This window comes from Engraulis encrasicolus, chromosome 6, assembly GCF_034702125.1.
Source record: "Engraulis encrasicolus isolate BLACKSEA-1 chromosome 6, IST_EnEncr_1.0, whole genome shotgun sequence".
Classification (NCBI taxonomy): Eukaryota; Metazoa; Chordata; class Actinopteri; order Clupeiformes; family Engraulidae; genus Engraulis; species Engraulis encrasicolus.
The window spans coordinates 5,290,486-5,307,512 of NC_085862.1; the positions used below are offsets into that span (position 1 = coordinate 5,290,486).

The 17,027-nt window shown below is 47.3% G+C and overlaps 1 protein-coding gene across 1 annotated transcript in view; it reads right to left on the reverse strand.

Annotated features, from left to right (window-relative positions):
- Nucleotides 1–2,330: 2,330 nt before the first annotated feature.
- The window catches only part of ushbp1 (Usher syndrome 1C binding protein 1), a 42,150-nt gene continuing 27,453 nt past the window's right edge, over nucleotides 2,331–17,027 (reverse strand). The window contains exons 15-16 of the mRNA XM_063200362.1: nucleotides 11,212–11,334; nucleotides 2,331–3,101 (exon numbers count right to left, since the gene is read on the reverse strand). Of these exons, the coding sequence (XP_063056432.1) occupies nucleotides 2,936–3,101; nucleotides 11,212–11,334 (289 nt within the window). The 3' untranslated portion in view covers nucleotides 2,331–2,935. The remainder of the gene's footprint in view (nucleotides 3,102–11,211; nucleotides 11,335–17,027) is intronic.

Here is a 17,027-nt window from a genome sequence, read left to right on the forward strand (position 1 = left end):
ATGGGAGGTGAGAGGATGGGTAAGGTGTAGGAGGGTAGAGGACAGAGGGGCGTAGGGGTTAGGAGGAGAGAGGGTGGATATGAAGAGTTGAAATGGTGGGTAAGGGTTGGGTTGGTATGCAAGAGTGTGGGTAGGGGTATGGAGACAAGAGTGTGGGTAGGGGTAGGGAGAGACAAGAGTGTGGGTAGGGGTAGGGAGAGACAAGAGTGTGGGTAGGGGTTGGGAGGATACAAGAGTGTGGGTAGGGGTAGGGAGAGACAAGAGTGTGGGTAGGGGTAGGGAGAGACAATAGTGTGGCGTGGGTAGGGGTTGGGAGGATACAAGAGTGTGGGTAGGGGGAGGCGAGAGTGTGAGTAGGGGTTGGGAGGGTACAAGAGTGTGGGTAAGGGGAGGCGAGGTGTTGCGTAGGGGTTAGAAGACTGCAGAGGAGAGCTGTAAAATGGGGCCAGAAAGTAGGCCAAATAAGACACTGCGGTGCCTGGCTGTACGGCCATTTGTTAGACAGACCTGTCTGCTCCCATTTCTCCCTGTTCACTCAGTGTTAGCTTTGTTTATGTGCTACTCTGTCTTTAGCTCAATCTCTCTCTCTCTCTCTCTCTCTCTCTCTCTCTCTCTCTCTCTCTCTCTCTCTCTCTCTCTCTCTCTCACCTCTTCTCTCCATCCCTTTCAGTTCAGTCTCTCACTCTGTCTGTCTGTCTAGATAATTCTCCTTCTATCCTTCCACACTTTTAATCAGTGCTGTTATTCTCTCTCTCTCTCTCTCTCTCTCTCTCTCTCTCTCTCTCTCTCTCTCTCTCTCTCTCTCTCTCCTCTCCTCTCCTCTCTCTCTCTCTCTCTCTCTCTCTCTCTCTCTCTCACACACACACACACACACACACACACACACACACACACACACACACACACACACACACACACACACACACACACACACACACTCTCTCTCTCTCACACACACACACACACACACACACAAATTTTCTCTCACTCTCTCTCTCCCCCCTCTCTCTCTCTTTCTCTCTCTCTCTGTCTCTTCTTTGGTATTATTCTCAGAGTATCTCTCTCTCTCCGTCTGTCTGTATTCTTCTCCCGTCTTCTATGCGCTTTCTCTTTCTCACTGTGACGGAGCCCATGCTCTTTGTTCCACCCTTCCCCCTTTCCCTCTCTCCCTCCGTTTATCAATTGTTTTGACAGAGTAGAGTGGACTGCACAATCCTCCTCCTTTTCACTTGGTGTGTGTGTGTGTGTGTGTGTGTGTGTGTGTGTGTGTGTGTGTGTGTGTGTGTGTGTGTGTGTGTGTGTGTGTGTGTGTGTGTGTGTGTGTGTGTGCGTGTGTGTGTGCGTGTGTGTGCATGTGCATGTGTGTGTGTGCGTGTGTGTGTGTGTGTGTGTGTGTGTGTGTGTGTGTGTGTGTGTGTGTGTGTGTGTGTGTGTAGTAGAAGAGGAAAAGAGATGGTAAGTTAACAAGAGGTAGAGGTAGCTATAAAGAGAGAGGGAAGAAGAGAAAAAGAAAGGGAGTGGTAGAGCTTCGGTGACAGAGAGAGAGCGCAAGAGAGAAAAAGCGAGAGACAGAGAGAGAGAGGGGGGGGGGAGTTTGAATGAAAGAGGGAGAGGCATGACCTTTGGCATGCACTATTATATTTTTTGTGTCTCTTCACACACAAGATATTCCTCATTATGTGTGCCTCCTCTAAAGGTCAAAGTTCATGCACTTTAAGCACTAACAGAACTTGCCTCAACATGACTCGGTCGGTTACATCTCTGTTTAATTTCAGTTCACACAAACAAATAGATCAGTATTCATACAGCTGTATTTACAGACATATTTGCGGCCCATTTAAAGTCTGTCTAACATCTGTTAAAAGGTAAACCGCGTCTTCCAAACAACAACATCCCCTTTCCCCCCTTTTTTCCATCCTTCATTCTGCTGCTTCTATTACGTTCCATTTCTTTCTTTCTGTCTTTCTTTCTTTCTTTCTCTCTTTCTTTCTCTCTTTCTTTCTTTCACAGTATATAATAGTCTCACTATCTTTCTGTCTGTCACTGTATCTCTCCTTTTCCACTATGTATTTCTCTCTGTCTCTGTCTCTGCTTCTGTCTGTCTGTCTGTCGGTCTGTCTGTCTGTCTGTCTGTCTGTCTGTCTGTCTCTGTCTCTGTCTCTATCTCTGTCTCTGTCTGTCTGTCTCTCTGTCTGTCTGTCTCTCTCTCTCTCTCTCTCTCTCTCTCTCTCTCTGTCTCTCTCTCTCTCTGTGTCTCTCTCTCTCTCTCTCTCTCCCCCTCTCTCTCTCTCTTCCCCCCCCTCTCTACAGCACGGTCTCTTCTCTTCTCTCTCTCTATCTCCCTCTCCCCCGCCACCCTCTCTCTCTCCCTACAGCACGGTCTCCTCTCTCTTGTCCTCCACGGTGTTGAGTGTGTGCTGCAGTTCTGCGATGGTGCTGCTGTGGTGTTCAGACAGGGTCTCCTCTCTCTCTATCTCTCTCTCTCTCTCTCTCTCTCTCTCTCTCTCTCTCTCTCTCTCTCTCTCTCTCTCTCTCTCCTCTCTCTCTCTCTCTCTCTCTCTCTCTCTCTCTCTCTCTCTCTCTCTCTCTCTCTCTCTCTCTCTCTCTGTCCCTACAGCACAGTCTCTTCTCTCTTGTCCTCCATGTTCTCCACAGTGTGCTGCAATTCTGTGATGGTGCTGCTATGTTGTTCTGACAGGGCCGCAATCTGCTTCTCCTGTCTGTCTGTCTGTCTGTCTGCCTGTGTCTCTGTCTGTTGGTTTGTCTGTCTGTTGGTTTGTCTGTCTGTCTGTCTCCGTCTGTCTGTCTGTCTGTCTGTGTCTCTGTCTGTCTGTTGGTCTGTCTCTCTCTCTCTCTCTCTCTCTCTCTCTCTCTCTCTCTCTCTCTCTCTCTCTACAGCACGGTCTCCTCTCCCTCTCTCTCTCTCTCTCTGTCTCTACAGCACGGTCTCCTCTCTCTTGTCCTCCATGTTGTTGAGCGTGTGCTGCAGTTCTGCGATGGTGCCGCTGTGATGTTCAGACAGGGCTGCGATCTGCTTCTCCAGACGCCAGATCTGCTCGCGGTGTTTGCGGCGCGCGTTTCTGTATACGTTGGAGATCTTACTGTTGATCAGGGGGGAGAGAAGGAGGAAAACAATCAAGTCAAGTCACGTTAATTGTCAATTTCTTTACATGCTCTGGTCATACAAAGAATTGAAATTACGTTTCTTACTTTCCCATGCAGACAGACATCTAGACTCTATACTCTATACTCTAGGTGTGGACATAGACAATTAGACATAGACAGCATAGGGCCTACATACATTACACCTAGAGTACCTATACAATACCCATACAGACATATAAAGTGCAAGACTGGGCAACAGCAGACATACATATTAAAAAACAGGTAGTGTTGTGCATTCCAGTTATATCCTATTGTGACGATTCTGATATAGTGATAATAGCATACAATCAGGGTTTTCAGAATAATGTTCCAATGTACCAATCTTCAAATCGTGCCTTTTCCTTTGAAGAACCAGTTGAACTCTGAGGTTAGTCTCGCTTAGCGGCTGCTCTCATTTTCTTGCAGCACCTGTGTGTGCGAGGGTGAGTCTGTCTGGTGACCTCTTCCTCACTCTGTCTGCGTAGTGTGTGTGTGTGCGTGCGTGCGTGCGTGTGTGTGTGTGCGCATGTGTGTATGTGTGTTGTATCTACTTCACCAGTGTGCCAGGGTGAGTCTGTCTGGTGACCTCTTCCTCACTCTGTCTGCGTAGTGTGTGTGTGTGTGTGCGTGTGTGTGTGTGTGTGTGTGTGTGTGTGTGTGTGTGTGTGTGTGTGTGTGTGTGTGTGTGTGTGCTGTACCTACGTCACCTGTGTGCATGTATGAGTCTGGTGACCTCTTCCTCAGTCTGTCTCCGTAGTGCCATGCTGTCTGTGTGTGTGTGTGTGTGTGTGTGTGTGTGTGTGTGTGTGTGTGTGTGTGTGTGTGTGTGTGTGTGTGTGTGTGTGTGTGTGTGTGTGTGTGTGTGTGTGTGTGTGTGTGTGTGTGTGTGTGTGTGTGTGCTGGACCTACGTCACCTGTGTGCATGTATGAGTCTGGTGACCTCTTCCTCAGTCTGTCTCCGTAGTGCCATGCTGTCTGTGTGTGTGTGTGTGTGTGTGTGTGTGTGTGTGTGTGTGTGTGTGTGTGTGTGTGTGTGTGTGTGTGTGTGTGTGTGTGTGTGTGTGTGTGTGTGTGTGTGTGTGTGTGTGTGTGTGTGTGTGTGTGTGACGGAGTGATCCCCACCGTCACGTCTTGAAGCGCTTCTGGTCTAAAAATAGCGCTTGTGGCCAGTGAAATCGCTATTGATGAAATAGGAACAATGATAGCGGTACAAACTTTTTCTACTGTTTTTAAACACACGGACACAAAAGGGTGCTTTGGTGCACATGGACAAACATTGTGGGATGGGGGGTGAAACAAAAGGGTGCCGCGGGAAAGCGGCAGAGTGTGAGTGAAAATATTTGTGTTTGTTATTTTTTTTGTGCTTATGCAAACTGAACGGTGCTTGTGACTTTTTCCAACCGTGGCATGAAGCGCGCCATGCTGCACGAGTCAGCAAGCTCACGGAACAGTTTGACAATGTTAAAAAAACCTGGAAGAAGAGAACAATGACTTACCAGATACTTACCTGCGTGTGATCCTTGCTCGGCCAAGCCGAGTGAATGCGAGCTCACTTCCTTATTCGTGAGGAAGCGCGGAAACCGCGGAGGGATACAAGGAATGTCATGTCCGATTTTGTTTATGATTTATTTTTGCTGTTTAAAGCCTTTGGTTACATTCTTATTGTTTTGTAATTTTTGTTTTCATAGTTTATTGTGTTTAAAATTGTTTTGAGCAATATATGTGTGTCAGGAGAGATAATTAATGTTTAGTAAGAAACTAGTCCCGTATGGGAGGAGTTCTTCTGGTATATTAACTGTGCATTTGCAATGGAGAGGGAGTCTTACTTTGACCTCTGCTGTGAGAGGGTCTCCTGTTACCTCATGTCTGCTCTAGACGGTTTTGGGACTTTGATTTAATTATTATTATTATTATTTTTGTTTTGTTTGTTTGTTTTGTTAAGTGTTAGTGTTAGTCTTGTCTGTCCACCTGCCGGCAGCCTATTTAAAAAATAAAAAATCCTTCATCTGCTTGGAACCACCGTCTCCTGGTACATTCCTCAGCCGCTTGACCTCACTATCCTACATTTGGTGGCAGCGGAAAACTACCAGTGGCTTGAGGTTTACCATGGAGTACATGCAGTAAGATGGCGCCGAAGAAGAAGACAAAGACCGACACCATGGCACAAAGCAAAGCAGCAGAAGAAGAGATGCTTTCCGGTGAGAAGGAAATGCAAGTTGAAGACAACATGAATGAGTTGATGAAGATGTTTGATGGCTTCATGAAGAACCAACAGGCGCATGAACAGCGCTATGAAAAGGACTTGGCCCGACAGGAGCAGAGGTGGAAGCAGTTGCAGCACCAGTTCACTCTGCTGCAAGGAGAGGTGACCCGGGAGAGGCAGGAGAGACCGGCAGCACCATGGGGGTTTTCAGCATCTGCTCCAGTATCTGCAGTCACAAGCCCAGTGGCAAGACCAGCTCCATCGAACCAAGCAGCAGCAGTGACGGCGGCAACAACAACGTCAACCACAGCAGCAGCAGCAGTGGTTCCGGAGGTAGCGACGACATCGACAGCAGTGGCAGTAGCTCCAGAGGCGGCGACAGCTCCAGTGGTGACAGTGACGGCAGCTCCCGTGATGGATCCAGCGACGACATCAGCAACAGCAGCAGGGGTGAGTCCAGAGGCGGCAGCAGCTCCCATGATGGCTCCAGCGATGACGTCGGCAGTAGCAACAGTGGTTCCAGGGGCGGCAACAGTTCCAGTGTTGGCAGTGGCGTTGGCTCCGATGACTGCTCCAGCGGTGACAACAGCAACTCCAGTGACTCCAGGGGCGGCGACCATGACTCCAGAGGTGACGTCAACAGCGGCTCCAGTGGCAGAGGCGACAACAACAACAGCAGCAGCAGCTCCAGTGATGACTTCAGCAGCTCCAGGAAGCATCCCAGCATCCCCCGTTCCAGGGACACAGTGGCAGGGTAATGTGGCAAGTCCTGTGCCAGGAGTATACCCGCAGGTGTTTTCATATGCTGGCTGGAGAGGTCCGAAAATGCAGAAGTACACGGAGGGAGAAGACATCGAGCACTTCTTGACTGGCTTCGAACGCATTGCTGGCGCGAGTGGTTGCCCCAGAGAGCAATGGGCAATGCACTTGGTCCCTTTGTTGACTGGCAAGGCCAAAGCAGCATATATTGCCATGGACTTTGAGCAGACCATGAAATATGACTCAGTGAAGACCGCCATACTGGAAAAATTTGAAATAAACCCAGAGACCTACAGACAGCGGTTTCGTGCACTGGATGTGCAACAGGATGAGACCCCAAAAGAGCTGTATGTTCGGCTGAAAGACTTGTACGACAAGTGGGTGTGCCCGAAGACTCGGACCAAGGAGGAGATTGGCGAGCTTCTGGTGCTAGAACAGTTTCTGAAGATGGTCAACGGTGAGGTGCGTTTGTGGATCAAGAAGCATAATCCCAAGGATGCGAAGGAGGCAGTCAGCTTGGCAGATGCTTTCATGGCGGCGCAGAGCAGCGGAAGGCCATACAAGCTGGGCGCAACACGGATCTACCACACACCAATGCCAGGTAAAGCAGATGGGGGGCAGTCTGCAAACCTAGGGAGACGTGACCAGGGCCCTCCAAGACCAGGGCCACCCAGAGACTTTAAAGAGCAACCAGTGTGCTATCATTGTGGCCAGGTGGGTCACATCAAGCCAAAATGCCCCAACAGGAAGCCCAAGGATGCTCACGTGTGCTGCACTCCCAATGGCGCTGGTGAGCAGGACATTCAGCAAGAGTCCTTGGCGGAGGTGATCATCAGTGGAAGAAAGCTCAAGGCCCTCATCGACACGGGAAGCAGCCAAACACTGGTGGGTGCCAAATGGGTGCCGAAGGACACAGTGCAGACTGAGCTCCCAGTGCAGATACGCTGTGTCCATGGAGATGTGGTGTCATACCCAACAGCTGACATCTACATGCAGATCGCTGGTCAAGAATATCTGGTGTCTGTGTGTGTAGCTGAGCACTTACCTCATCCAGTGGTGCTGGGCAGAGACATTCCGGGACTGGTGCATCTGATGGATCCTGTGGAGTGCAACATGGTGGTGACGAGAGCCAAGGCAAAGGAGGCGGGGCCAGATGTGTCGTGGGACGTACTTCCGTATGCAGATGCTCCACGCAAGACCAGGCAGCAACGGAGGCAGGACCGTTTCAGAGGGACGAGCCTACCAGAGACACTCCCACTTCCAGACGCGGGTGAGCTTGATCCTTTTCACCTACCACCTGACATTAGAGAGCTGCAGGCATCAGATGTCACTTTGAAATCCTGTTTTAAAGACTTACAGCCAGATGCAGAGGGCAATGCTGAGGGTGCAAAGTTCAGGCTGAAAGATGGCATCCTTTATCGTCATGGCGACGGAGGAGAGCAGCTAGTAATGCCAAAGCCTCTCCGCACAATGGTGTTAGAACTGGGACACTCAGTACCGTATGCTGGACACCTGGGGCAGAACAAGAGCTGGGACAGAGTATCCAGAAGGTTCTACTGGCCAAACATCTACATGGACCTGATGAATTTCTGCAAGTCTTGTCCAGAATGCCAGCTGAGGGCGAAAGGGGGGAAACTGAAAGTGCCACTAATCCCAATGCCTATCATTGATGTTCCTTTTAGTAGGATAGGAATGGATATCGTGGGCCCCCTGGAGCGGAGCAAGCGTGGCAACCGCTACATCCTGGTGGTGGTGGACTACGCAACGCAACGAGATACCCAGAGGCGTTTCCCTTGAGGCAAGTCAAGGCCAGGCAAGTGGCCAATGCTCTGCTACAGCTGGTGACCAGAGTCGGAATCCCGCAAGAGGTATTGACGGACCAGGGCACCAACTTCACATCCAAGCTGCTCAAGCAGGTCTACCAGTACCTTGGGATCAAAGGAATCAAGACAACACCGTACCATCCTCAAACTGACGGGTTAGTGGAAAGATTCAATCAAACACTAAAGAGCATGTTACGCAAGTTTGTTGCCGATTCTGGCGCAGACTGGGACGAATGGCTACCATACCTGCTGTTTGCGTATCGTGAAGTCCCACAAGCCTCGACAGGATTCTCACCGTTTGAGTTGCTGTATGGCCGAGAAGTGCGAGGCCCATTGGATGTCATGAAGGAGGCGTTGGAAGGCCAGCAGCCACAGCAAGGTATGAACATTCTTTCATACGTCATCAAAATGCGTGATAAGATGGAGTCTCTTACCGAGCAGGTGCAGGAGAACATGAAGGTGGCCCAGGCAACGCAGAAGAGTTGGTACGACCGATCTGCGAGAGACCGTTCCTTCAAGCCGGGACAGCAAGTCCTGCTGTTGTTGCCCACGACGGAGAGCAGCCTCCTGGCAAAATGGCAAGGACCGTTCACCGTGCACAGGAAGGTAGGCAAAGTCACCTATGAAATTCTCATGCCAGGCCGGAAGAGGGACAAGCAGACCTTCCACGTCAACATGCTGAAGGAGTGGCAAGTCCGGGACGCAGCAGTGGCCAGACGGGTGGAGGAAGAGGAGGATGCTGAAGAGCAGTTCTTTCCGGTGGAGCAGAGTGCAGAGGTGAGCCCAGATCTATCTCATCTTTCACCAGAGTGCCAACAGGAGCTGGAGGCCTGCATTCCAGAGGGCGTGTTCTCAGAAGCTCCAGGACGGACGCAGCTGGTGCAGCACCGAATCCAACTCAAGGCACCAGGACCAGTGAGACTTCCAGGCTACCGCATCCCTGCTCAACTCCTACCCAAGATCAGGCAAGAAATTGAGACAATGCTGGAGATGGGCATCATTGAGCCCTCTCGTAGTGAATGGTCATGTCCTGTAGTACTTGTCCCTAAAAAAGATGGCAGTCTAAGATTTTGCATGGACTTTAGACAACTTAATGCAATCTCTGCTTTTGATCCTTATCCCATGCCCAGGATCGATGAGCTGATAGACCGGCTGGGCGGAGCCAAATTCTTGACGACACTCGATCTCAGCAAGGGATATTGGCAGGTGCCTCTTGAAGAGGGCACCAAAGAACTAACCGCTTTCAGAACCCCCTTTGGTTTCTTTCAGTTCACCATGATGCCATTCGGCCTGCAGGGGGCACCAGCCACTTTTCAGCGGTTAATGGACCAGGTGCTGGACGGGGCCCGGGGGTACGCATCAGCTTACCTGGACGATGTGGTCATCTACTCTACCTCCTGGGAAGACCACCTGACCCATGTCCGAGATGTGCTCCAGAGAATCCAGGCAGCCGGACTGACCGTGAACCCAGGAAAGTGTGCCATTGCTCAGACAGAGGTGCAGTACCTGGGCTATGTGATTGGCGGGGGGAAGATCAAGCCGCAAGTTGGCAAAGTCAGTGCCATCATGGACACACCCAGACCCACAACAAAGAAGCAGGTGCGTTCTTTCCTTGGGGTAGTGGGGTGGTATAGAAGATTCGTACCTAACTTTGCTAACCGGGCTGCCCCATTGATTGAACTGACCCGCAAATCCAACCCCAACAGAGTACAATGGTCTGATGAATGTGACAATGCTTTTAACGATCTGAGAAGTTGTCTGTGTAGTGACCCTATTTTGCAGAACCCTGACTTCAGCCAGCCGTTCACCGTGCAGACGGACGCTTCCGGAGTGGGCCTTGGCGCGGTGCTGCTGCAGGGCGAGCCAGGTGACCAGAAACCAGTGGTGTACCTCAGCAGGAAACTCTTCCCCCGTGAGCTCCGCTACTCGACGGTGGAGAAGGAGTGCCTGGCGATAAAGTGGGCCCTCGAGTCGCTGAGATACTACCTGGTCGGGTCAGACTTCATCCTGGAGACGGACCACCGAGCCTTGAAGTGGTTGCACCAGATGAAAGACACCAACTCCAGAGTTACCCGGTGGTACCTCTCGCTTCAGCCCTTCAAGTTCGAGGTTCGCTACAGGGCGGGTCCAGAGAACGTCACAGCTGACTACCTTTCTCGGGTTTTCGAGGACGAAAATCCTTGAGGAGGGGGTAATGTGACGGAGTGATCCCCACCGTCACGTCTTGAAGCGCTTCTGGTCTAAAAATAGCGCTTGTGGCCAGTGAAATCGCTATTGATGAAATAGGAACAATGATAGCGGTACAAACTTTTTCTACTGTTTTTAAACACACGGACACAAAAGGGTGCTTTGGTGCACATGGACAAACATTGTGGGATGGGGGGTGAAACAAAAGGGTGCCGCGGGAAAGCGGCAGAGTGTGAGTGAAAATATTTGTGTTTGTTATTTTTTTTGTGCTTATGCAAACTGAACGGTGCTTGTGACTTTTTCCAACCGTGGCATGAAGCGCGCCATGCTGCACGAGTCAGCAAGCTCACGGAACAGTTGGACAATGTTAAAAACCTGAAAGAAGAGAACAATGACTTACCAGATACTTACCTGCGTGTGATCCTTGCTCGGCCAAGCCGAGTGAATGCGAGCTCACTTCCTTATTCGTGAGGAAGCGCGGAAACCGCGGAGGGATACAAGGAATGTCATGTCCGATTTTGTTTATGATTTATTTTTGCTGTTTAAAGCCTTTGGTTACATTCTTATTGTTTTGTAATTTTTGTTTTCATAGTTTATTGTGTTTAAAATTGTTTTGAGCAATATATGTGTGTCAGGAGAGATAATTAATGTTTAGTAAGAAACTAGTCCCGTATGGGAGGAGTTCTTCTGGTATATTACCGGTGCATTTGCAATGGAGAGGGAGTCTTACTTTGACCTCTGCTGTGAGAGGGTCTCCTGTTACCTCATGTCTGCTCTAGACGGTTTTGGACTTTGATTTAATTATTATTATTATTATTTTTGTTTTGTTTGTTTGTTTTGTTAAGTGTTAGTGTTAGTCTTGTCTGTCCACCTGCCGGCAGCCTATTTAAAAAATAAAAAATCCTTCATCTGCTTGGAACCACCGTCTCCTGGTACATTCCTCAGCCGCTTGACCTCACTATCCTACAGTGTGTCTCACCTGTGTGCGTGTGTGAGTCTGTTGACTTCTTCCTCAGTCTGTCTCCGCAGTGCCATGTGTATGTGTGTGTGCCTCACCTTTCTGCTTGTGTGTGTGTGTGTGTGTGTGTGTCTCACCTGTGTGCGTGTGTGAGTCTGGTCACTTCTTCCTCAGTCTGTCTGCGTAGTGCCATGCTGTCTGACAGCCTGGTGTCCAGCGAGTCACGCAGAACGATCATCCTCCTCCTCATCACCTGGTCCCTGTGGGTGTGTGGGGGGGTGTGTGTGTGGTGTAGTGTGTGTGTGTGCGTGAGCGTGTGTGCGTGTGTGTATTCAGAAGTTTATGTTCATGTTTTTTGAGTGCACGTATGTGTGTGTGTGTGTGTGTGTGTGTGTGTGTGTGTGTGTGTGTGTGTGTGTGTGTGTGTGTGTGTGTGTGTGTGTGTGTGTGTGTGTGTGTGTGTGTGTGTGTGTGTGTGTGTGTGTTTGTGTGTTAGTGTGTGCCAATATGTGTGTGCGCATGCATGTGTGTGTGGGAGGGTATGCATGTGTTTTGTTGTTACCACAGGGAGAGAAAGATGGAGAGAGAGGAGCTGGATGAGAAACAGGAAGCAGCATCACAAAGCCACAGTACATCTTGGTCTCCAGTAGTCGCCTCCACACAAGGACGCAATACTGCTTACCAGGCCTACCGGGCCCAGGCCCAGGGGCCCAAGAATAATGGGGGCCCTGAAGCCTAAGCCTTTATTGCTCCCAATCTCATATTACGTTAAAATCACAGTTTTAACTACTGTATTTTCACATTTCCTCAGCTGCCGCATCTTGGCCTCCAGAAGTCACCGCCACACAAGGACACACTGCTGCCAGGGTTGCCAGATGAGGCTGAGGATTTCCAGTAGACACCTACACGTGTGTGTGTGCGTGTGTGTGTGTGTGTGTGTGTGCGTGTGTGCGTGTGTGCGTGTGTGTGTGTGTGAAACAGCAGCATCACAAAGCTACAGTACATCTTGGCCTCCAGTAGTCGCCTCCACACAAGGACGCACTACAGCCTACCGGGCCTACCGGGCCACGGGCCCAGGGGCCCAAGAGTCATGGGGACTCTGAAGCCCAAGCCTCTATACAGTATTTCCATTCTCATATTGTGTTAAAATTACACTTTTAACAACTGTATTTTCACATTTCCTCAGGGGGCAAACCTCTGAACCCCCACCCACAATGTAAGTTCTTAACATCTGGTCTAAAACCCTACATGTACATCTTTTTGCAAACAGGCAACGCCCATGGAGGGGGGCCCTTTCTTGTTGTGTGGCCCAGGGGCCCATGGAGGGGGGCCCTTACATGTTCTCTGGCCCAGGGGCCCATGTACTGTATAATGCGTCTCTGCCTCTACACTGTACCTTTGAGTTGTTGTGACTCATGCATCCTTCCTTCCTTCCTCTGTGTATTTGTGTTTGTGAGGGACAGAGGAGGCCAACACAACACAACATATACGCAGAAAGGACACGTCGTTTACATTCAGACCACTCCACTTGTTTCTTAGCAACAGCGAAGGCACGGCAAGGCTGCAGAGCTCTAAAGTGGCTGGCTGCGGCGTGTGGCGTGGCCGCGTGCAGTTGGTGATTGTAATCAAGAATCTCAATGCCGATTCGTCACCCCCACGAGCCTTTATGAGACCCCTGACGCCTATGCGCTTACAGGAGGGCACTGAGGAGAGGGGGAGAGGGGAGGTGGAGGTGAGGTGGCGGAGAGGAGAGTAGGAAGGGGGGAGGGTCACAGCATTGGCTTCTCATTAATTGTGAGAACGCTTTTTCTAATTAGACTCTTCAGGGGCGTTAAAAACAGGCTTAATTATAGTACATGCATACATATACATATACACTTTGATTCAATTCACATGATATTTCAAAAAGAGCAAGACCGCAATCTATGGTTTCTTTAAGAATGATTTTCCACAGATGCCAATGTGTTTGTATTGTCACACCCCTGGCACCACTGATGCTTACTGTATGGACTCATGTGAGGGCACTAAAAAGCGGAGGGGGGAGGGTGGTGGTGAGGGGGGAGAGTCACACTCACAGCATTGGCTTCTCATTAATTCTCATTAATTGTGCAGTGGTCTCCTAATAACGCTTTCTCTAATTAGACTCTTCAGGGGGGTTGAAAAACAGGTTCACTTAAAGTATGCATATGCATATGCAATCAGCTTCAATTCACCTATGCCATGATATTTCAAAAAGAGCAAGACCGCAATGGTTTCTTTATGAATGATAATTCTTACATGAAGCTCCACAGACTCCAATGTGTTTGTATTGTGTTATGTACACCGCTAGCACCCCTGACAGTATGGACTCATGTGAGGGAACTAAAAAGTGAGGGGTGAGGGTAGGAGGGGGAGGGGGGAGTGTGTCACAGTATTTAATTCTCATTAATTGTGCAGTGGTCTCCTAATAACGCTTTCTATAATGAGACTCTTCAGGGGGGGGGGGCTGAAAAACAGGCTTAATTTTACGTAGTAGGCCTATATGGGTAGATGACGTGACGTGTAAATTTTGCTGTCGCAGGCTCTTAAAATTAAGTAAATTCATGCTTTCAAAATTGTCAATGCTTTAAATGATTAAACTAATGTCGTTGTTGTGAAAAAGTAATGTGTAATAAATCCAGAGCTTAAATAAGTATACTTAATTTTGAGTCAAATGTCACATTTGTCCTATGGTGTGACTGAGGCAAGCCTGGTTCTCCATATTAAAACATTTTTAAATAAATAATCAAAGCTCAGTCATTTGTCTAAACAACCCTGGCATGTTTTTCAAGGTGTCTATTTTAGCAAGTGGCAATGCTTAATTTTTTTCCTGTTTTTCTGAGACCGTATGGACTTGTGAAACTTTGTCGCAAAAAATAATGTCCTCTGGTGTGACATCATTTTTTTGGTTAATTCTGTGGATAATTATCTATTGTTGAAGCTCCAGCGGTACATAAATTGTGACTTTAGACCCTTAAGAAGCCAATGGCAAGGGTGGATTTTAGATTTTTCTCTCAGAGTTCTTCAGTCAATCAATTATGTTTTGCTACCACAAGATGTATTAGTTTCGTAGTCCTTTGGTGTGACAGCCATAAAATACGTTTTGACAATAGTGTATATTTTTCATATTTTTTTCTTATGTAGATGTATGAAAATGCATCTTACTAAAGGTGAAATTGTATTTCAGTTGGCAACGACATGGATTTAAATTAACTCAAAAGCTCAAAAGTCCTATGGTGTGATGGTAAAAGTCCTATGGTGTGAGGGTAAAAGTCCTATGGTGTGACACTTTGGAGTATCACACCAAAGGACAAACAGGTCACACCAATGGACTAGATATTTGAGAAGCTTTTAGAACAACTGGTAGTACATATTTTTTTAGTTTTGTTGTTTGACTAGATAAATATTGTGTATTCAAATTACTTATTCCTTTATTGGCCTTTGGAATTTATACTTTGATGCATTGTTGATGAATATTTGCTGTTGATTTTAGATACTGTCAAATGATATAACATGTCATTAATGGTGCTTTGAAACCATAAAATATAACGGTAACAGTGAAGGAAAGATCAGTGAGAGAGTATATAGAGGAGTATAGATGAATAAAGTATGCTGTGGAGAGCTCAATATACAGCATAAATGTGCTGTCCAGCTTGAGATACCAAACAGGCACTGGCCACTACACTCTACAGGTTCAATGGTGTGACAGTCATAGCATACCTACAAAAGTGTGATGGTCATGCCAAGGTCACCCTTCAGTATGAGTCTTATGAGGTCTGCAGGTTACATTCAATGACCGCATGGCTGTCATTAAGAGTTACGATAGGCTGATAATCGACGATTCAAAGACTTATAAGTGTAAAGTGTAGGTCCATATTGACTACAACATTATATTATGATCAAAAGACAAAATAATCATGTTGATATATTTGTTTCTGGCTCAGTTTTGCATTTCTGTCCTTTAGCGTGACATGAATGTCCTACGGTGTGACATGTTTTAAACGCTCAAATATTTGTTTGAGCTAAACAATATGTTTGATAAACACTGAATATTGCATTAGGGAAGAACAAATTATGGTCCCTGAAAAGTTAGTATAAATTCGGACAATTTTGAACATTTAAAAGAAAGATATCCCTGTTTTTCCTGGAAGGTTTCTAATAATCTCACATCTAATGGGAAAAAAAATACTTAAATGGTAATTTCTCATTAAATTAAGACTTTAAAAAATTGCAATAAATATGAAGAGTGTAACAAAGTTCATAAAACTCCATCAAGCCATTTCTACATTACTTAATATATTTATTTCTTAACGTCACACCAAAGGACATATTTTCAGCAAATTGCTTTATCAACGTAAATAAATAATCAATGAATAGACCAACATTGTGACCACTTGGATTTTTTGAAAGATTAATTGCTGCACTACGTAGACATATACTTTTTTCCCTCATAAACAATGTTTTGTGAAAAAAATGTTTTTTGCTGCCTATCCGTCATCTACCCATATGCATATGCAACTTGAATTCACCTATGACATGATATTTCAAAAAGAGCAAGACCGCAATGGTTTCTTTGTGAATGATTCTTCTTACATGAAGCTGGACAGAGGACAATGCGTTTGTGTTGTGTTGTGTTGTGTTGTGTTGTGTTGTGTTGTGTTGTGTTGTGCTGTGCTGTGCTGTGCTGTGCTGTGCTGTGCTGTGCTGTGCTGTGCTGTGCTGTGCTGTGCTGTGCTGTGTTGTGTTGTGTTGTGTTGTGTTGTGTTGTGTTGTGTTGTTCCACCCCTGGCACCCCTGATGATAAGGCCCCATGTGAGGGCACTGAAATGTGGAGGGAGAGGGTAGGAGGGGGAGGAGGGGGAGGGGGATGTCACAACACTGCATTTGCTTGTCATTATTTGTGCTGTGATTTCCTAACAATATTTTCTCAAATGAGACTCCTCTTGGGGTAGAAAACAGGCTCACTTGTACCGTAGTATGCATATGCAACATGAAGTACGTAATCTGTTCTATGATATTTCGATTAATATGGATTTATATGAGGACGCTGATGAGGGGAGGAGGACAAGGAAGAAGGGGGGAAAAGATGGCTTTGAAGATGTAATTGCATTAGCTCTTCATTCATTCTGCAATGGCTCCCTATTACAACGACAAACAACAACCTATGTTGTTACATTTTGCTGTACGGTAATGCGAATTCTCTGGGGGTTGAGAAATATGTTAACCTTCAGTATGCAAATCATCCCTGAGGACTTTTGGCTCCCCAGAAAAAGCCCTGCATGCCAGATAACCAGTCCAGGCCTGACTCTAGCAGTATTACTGATGATGACAGGGTCAAGAGGGAGGGTGGTGTGCACTATACAATGACTGTCTGCTGTTGGGCTATGGCTGTTGGCAAACTAGACCATGTGTATCCATTTATGTCTACGTGTTTCTTTCTTTGTGTTCCCTCTGTGGTACCCAAGTCTTGTCTAATTTTTGTTTGTCCATTGTAAATCACACCTTCTCATGTCCACACAAAATTTCTCTCCTGTACAGACAATAAAGGTACATCTTATCTTATCTTATCTCTAACCTATGGTGTTTCAAAAAGAGCACATCCAAAACAGTCTCCTGAGGAAGTACACCTCTAACATGGAGCCCACTATAGTTCATGCTGACTGGGGTGTTTTGTCACATTCATGGCTCTTCATGAGACCCCTGATGCCTAGTACAGTACAGATTAGTACAGATGAACTACATTATAATGTAATTGGAATCTCCTTTTAACCTTGTTTTATGTTTATTATTTTATGGTTTTCATTGTGTAATTTTATCTCTTCTTCCATATTGATTTGTTCTGTTTTGTCTGTGTCCTGTCTGTAAATGTATTTGTGATGTGTGCTGCTGCCTTGGCCAGGGCTCACTTGTAAAAGAGAATTTTATTCTCAATGTG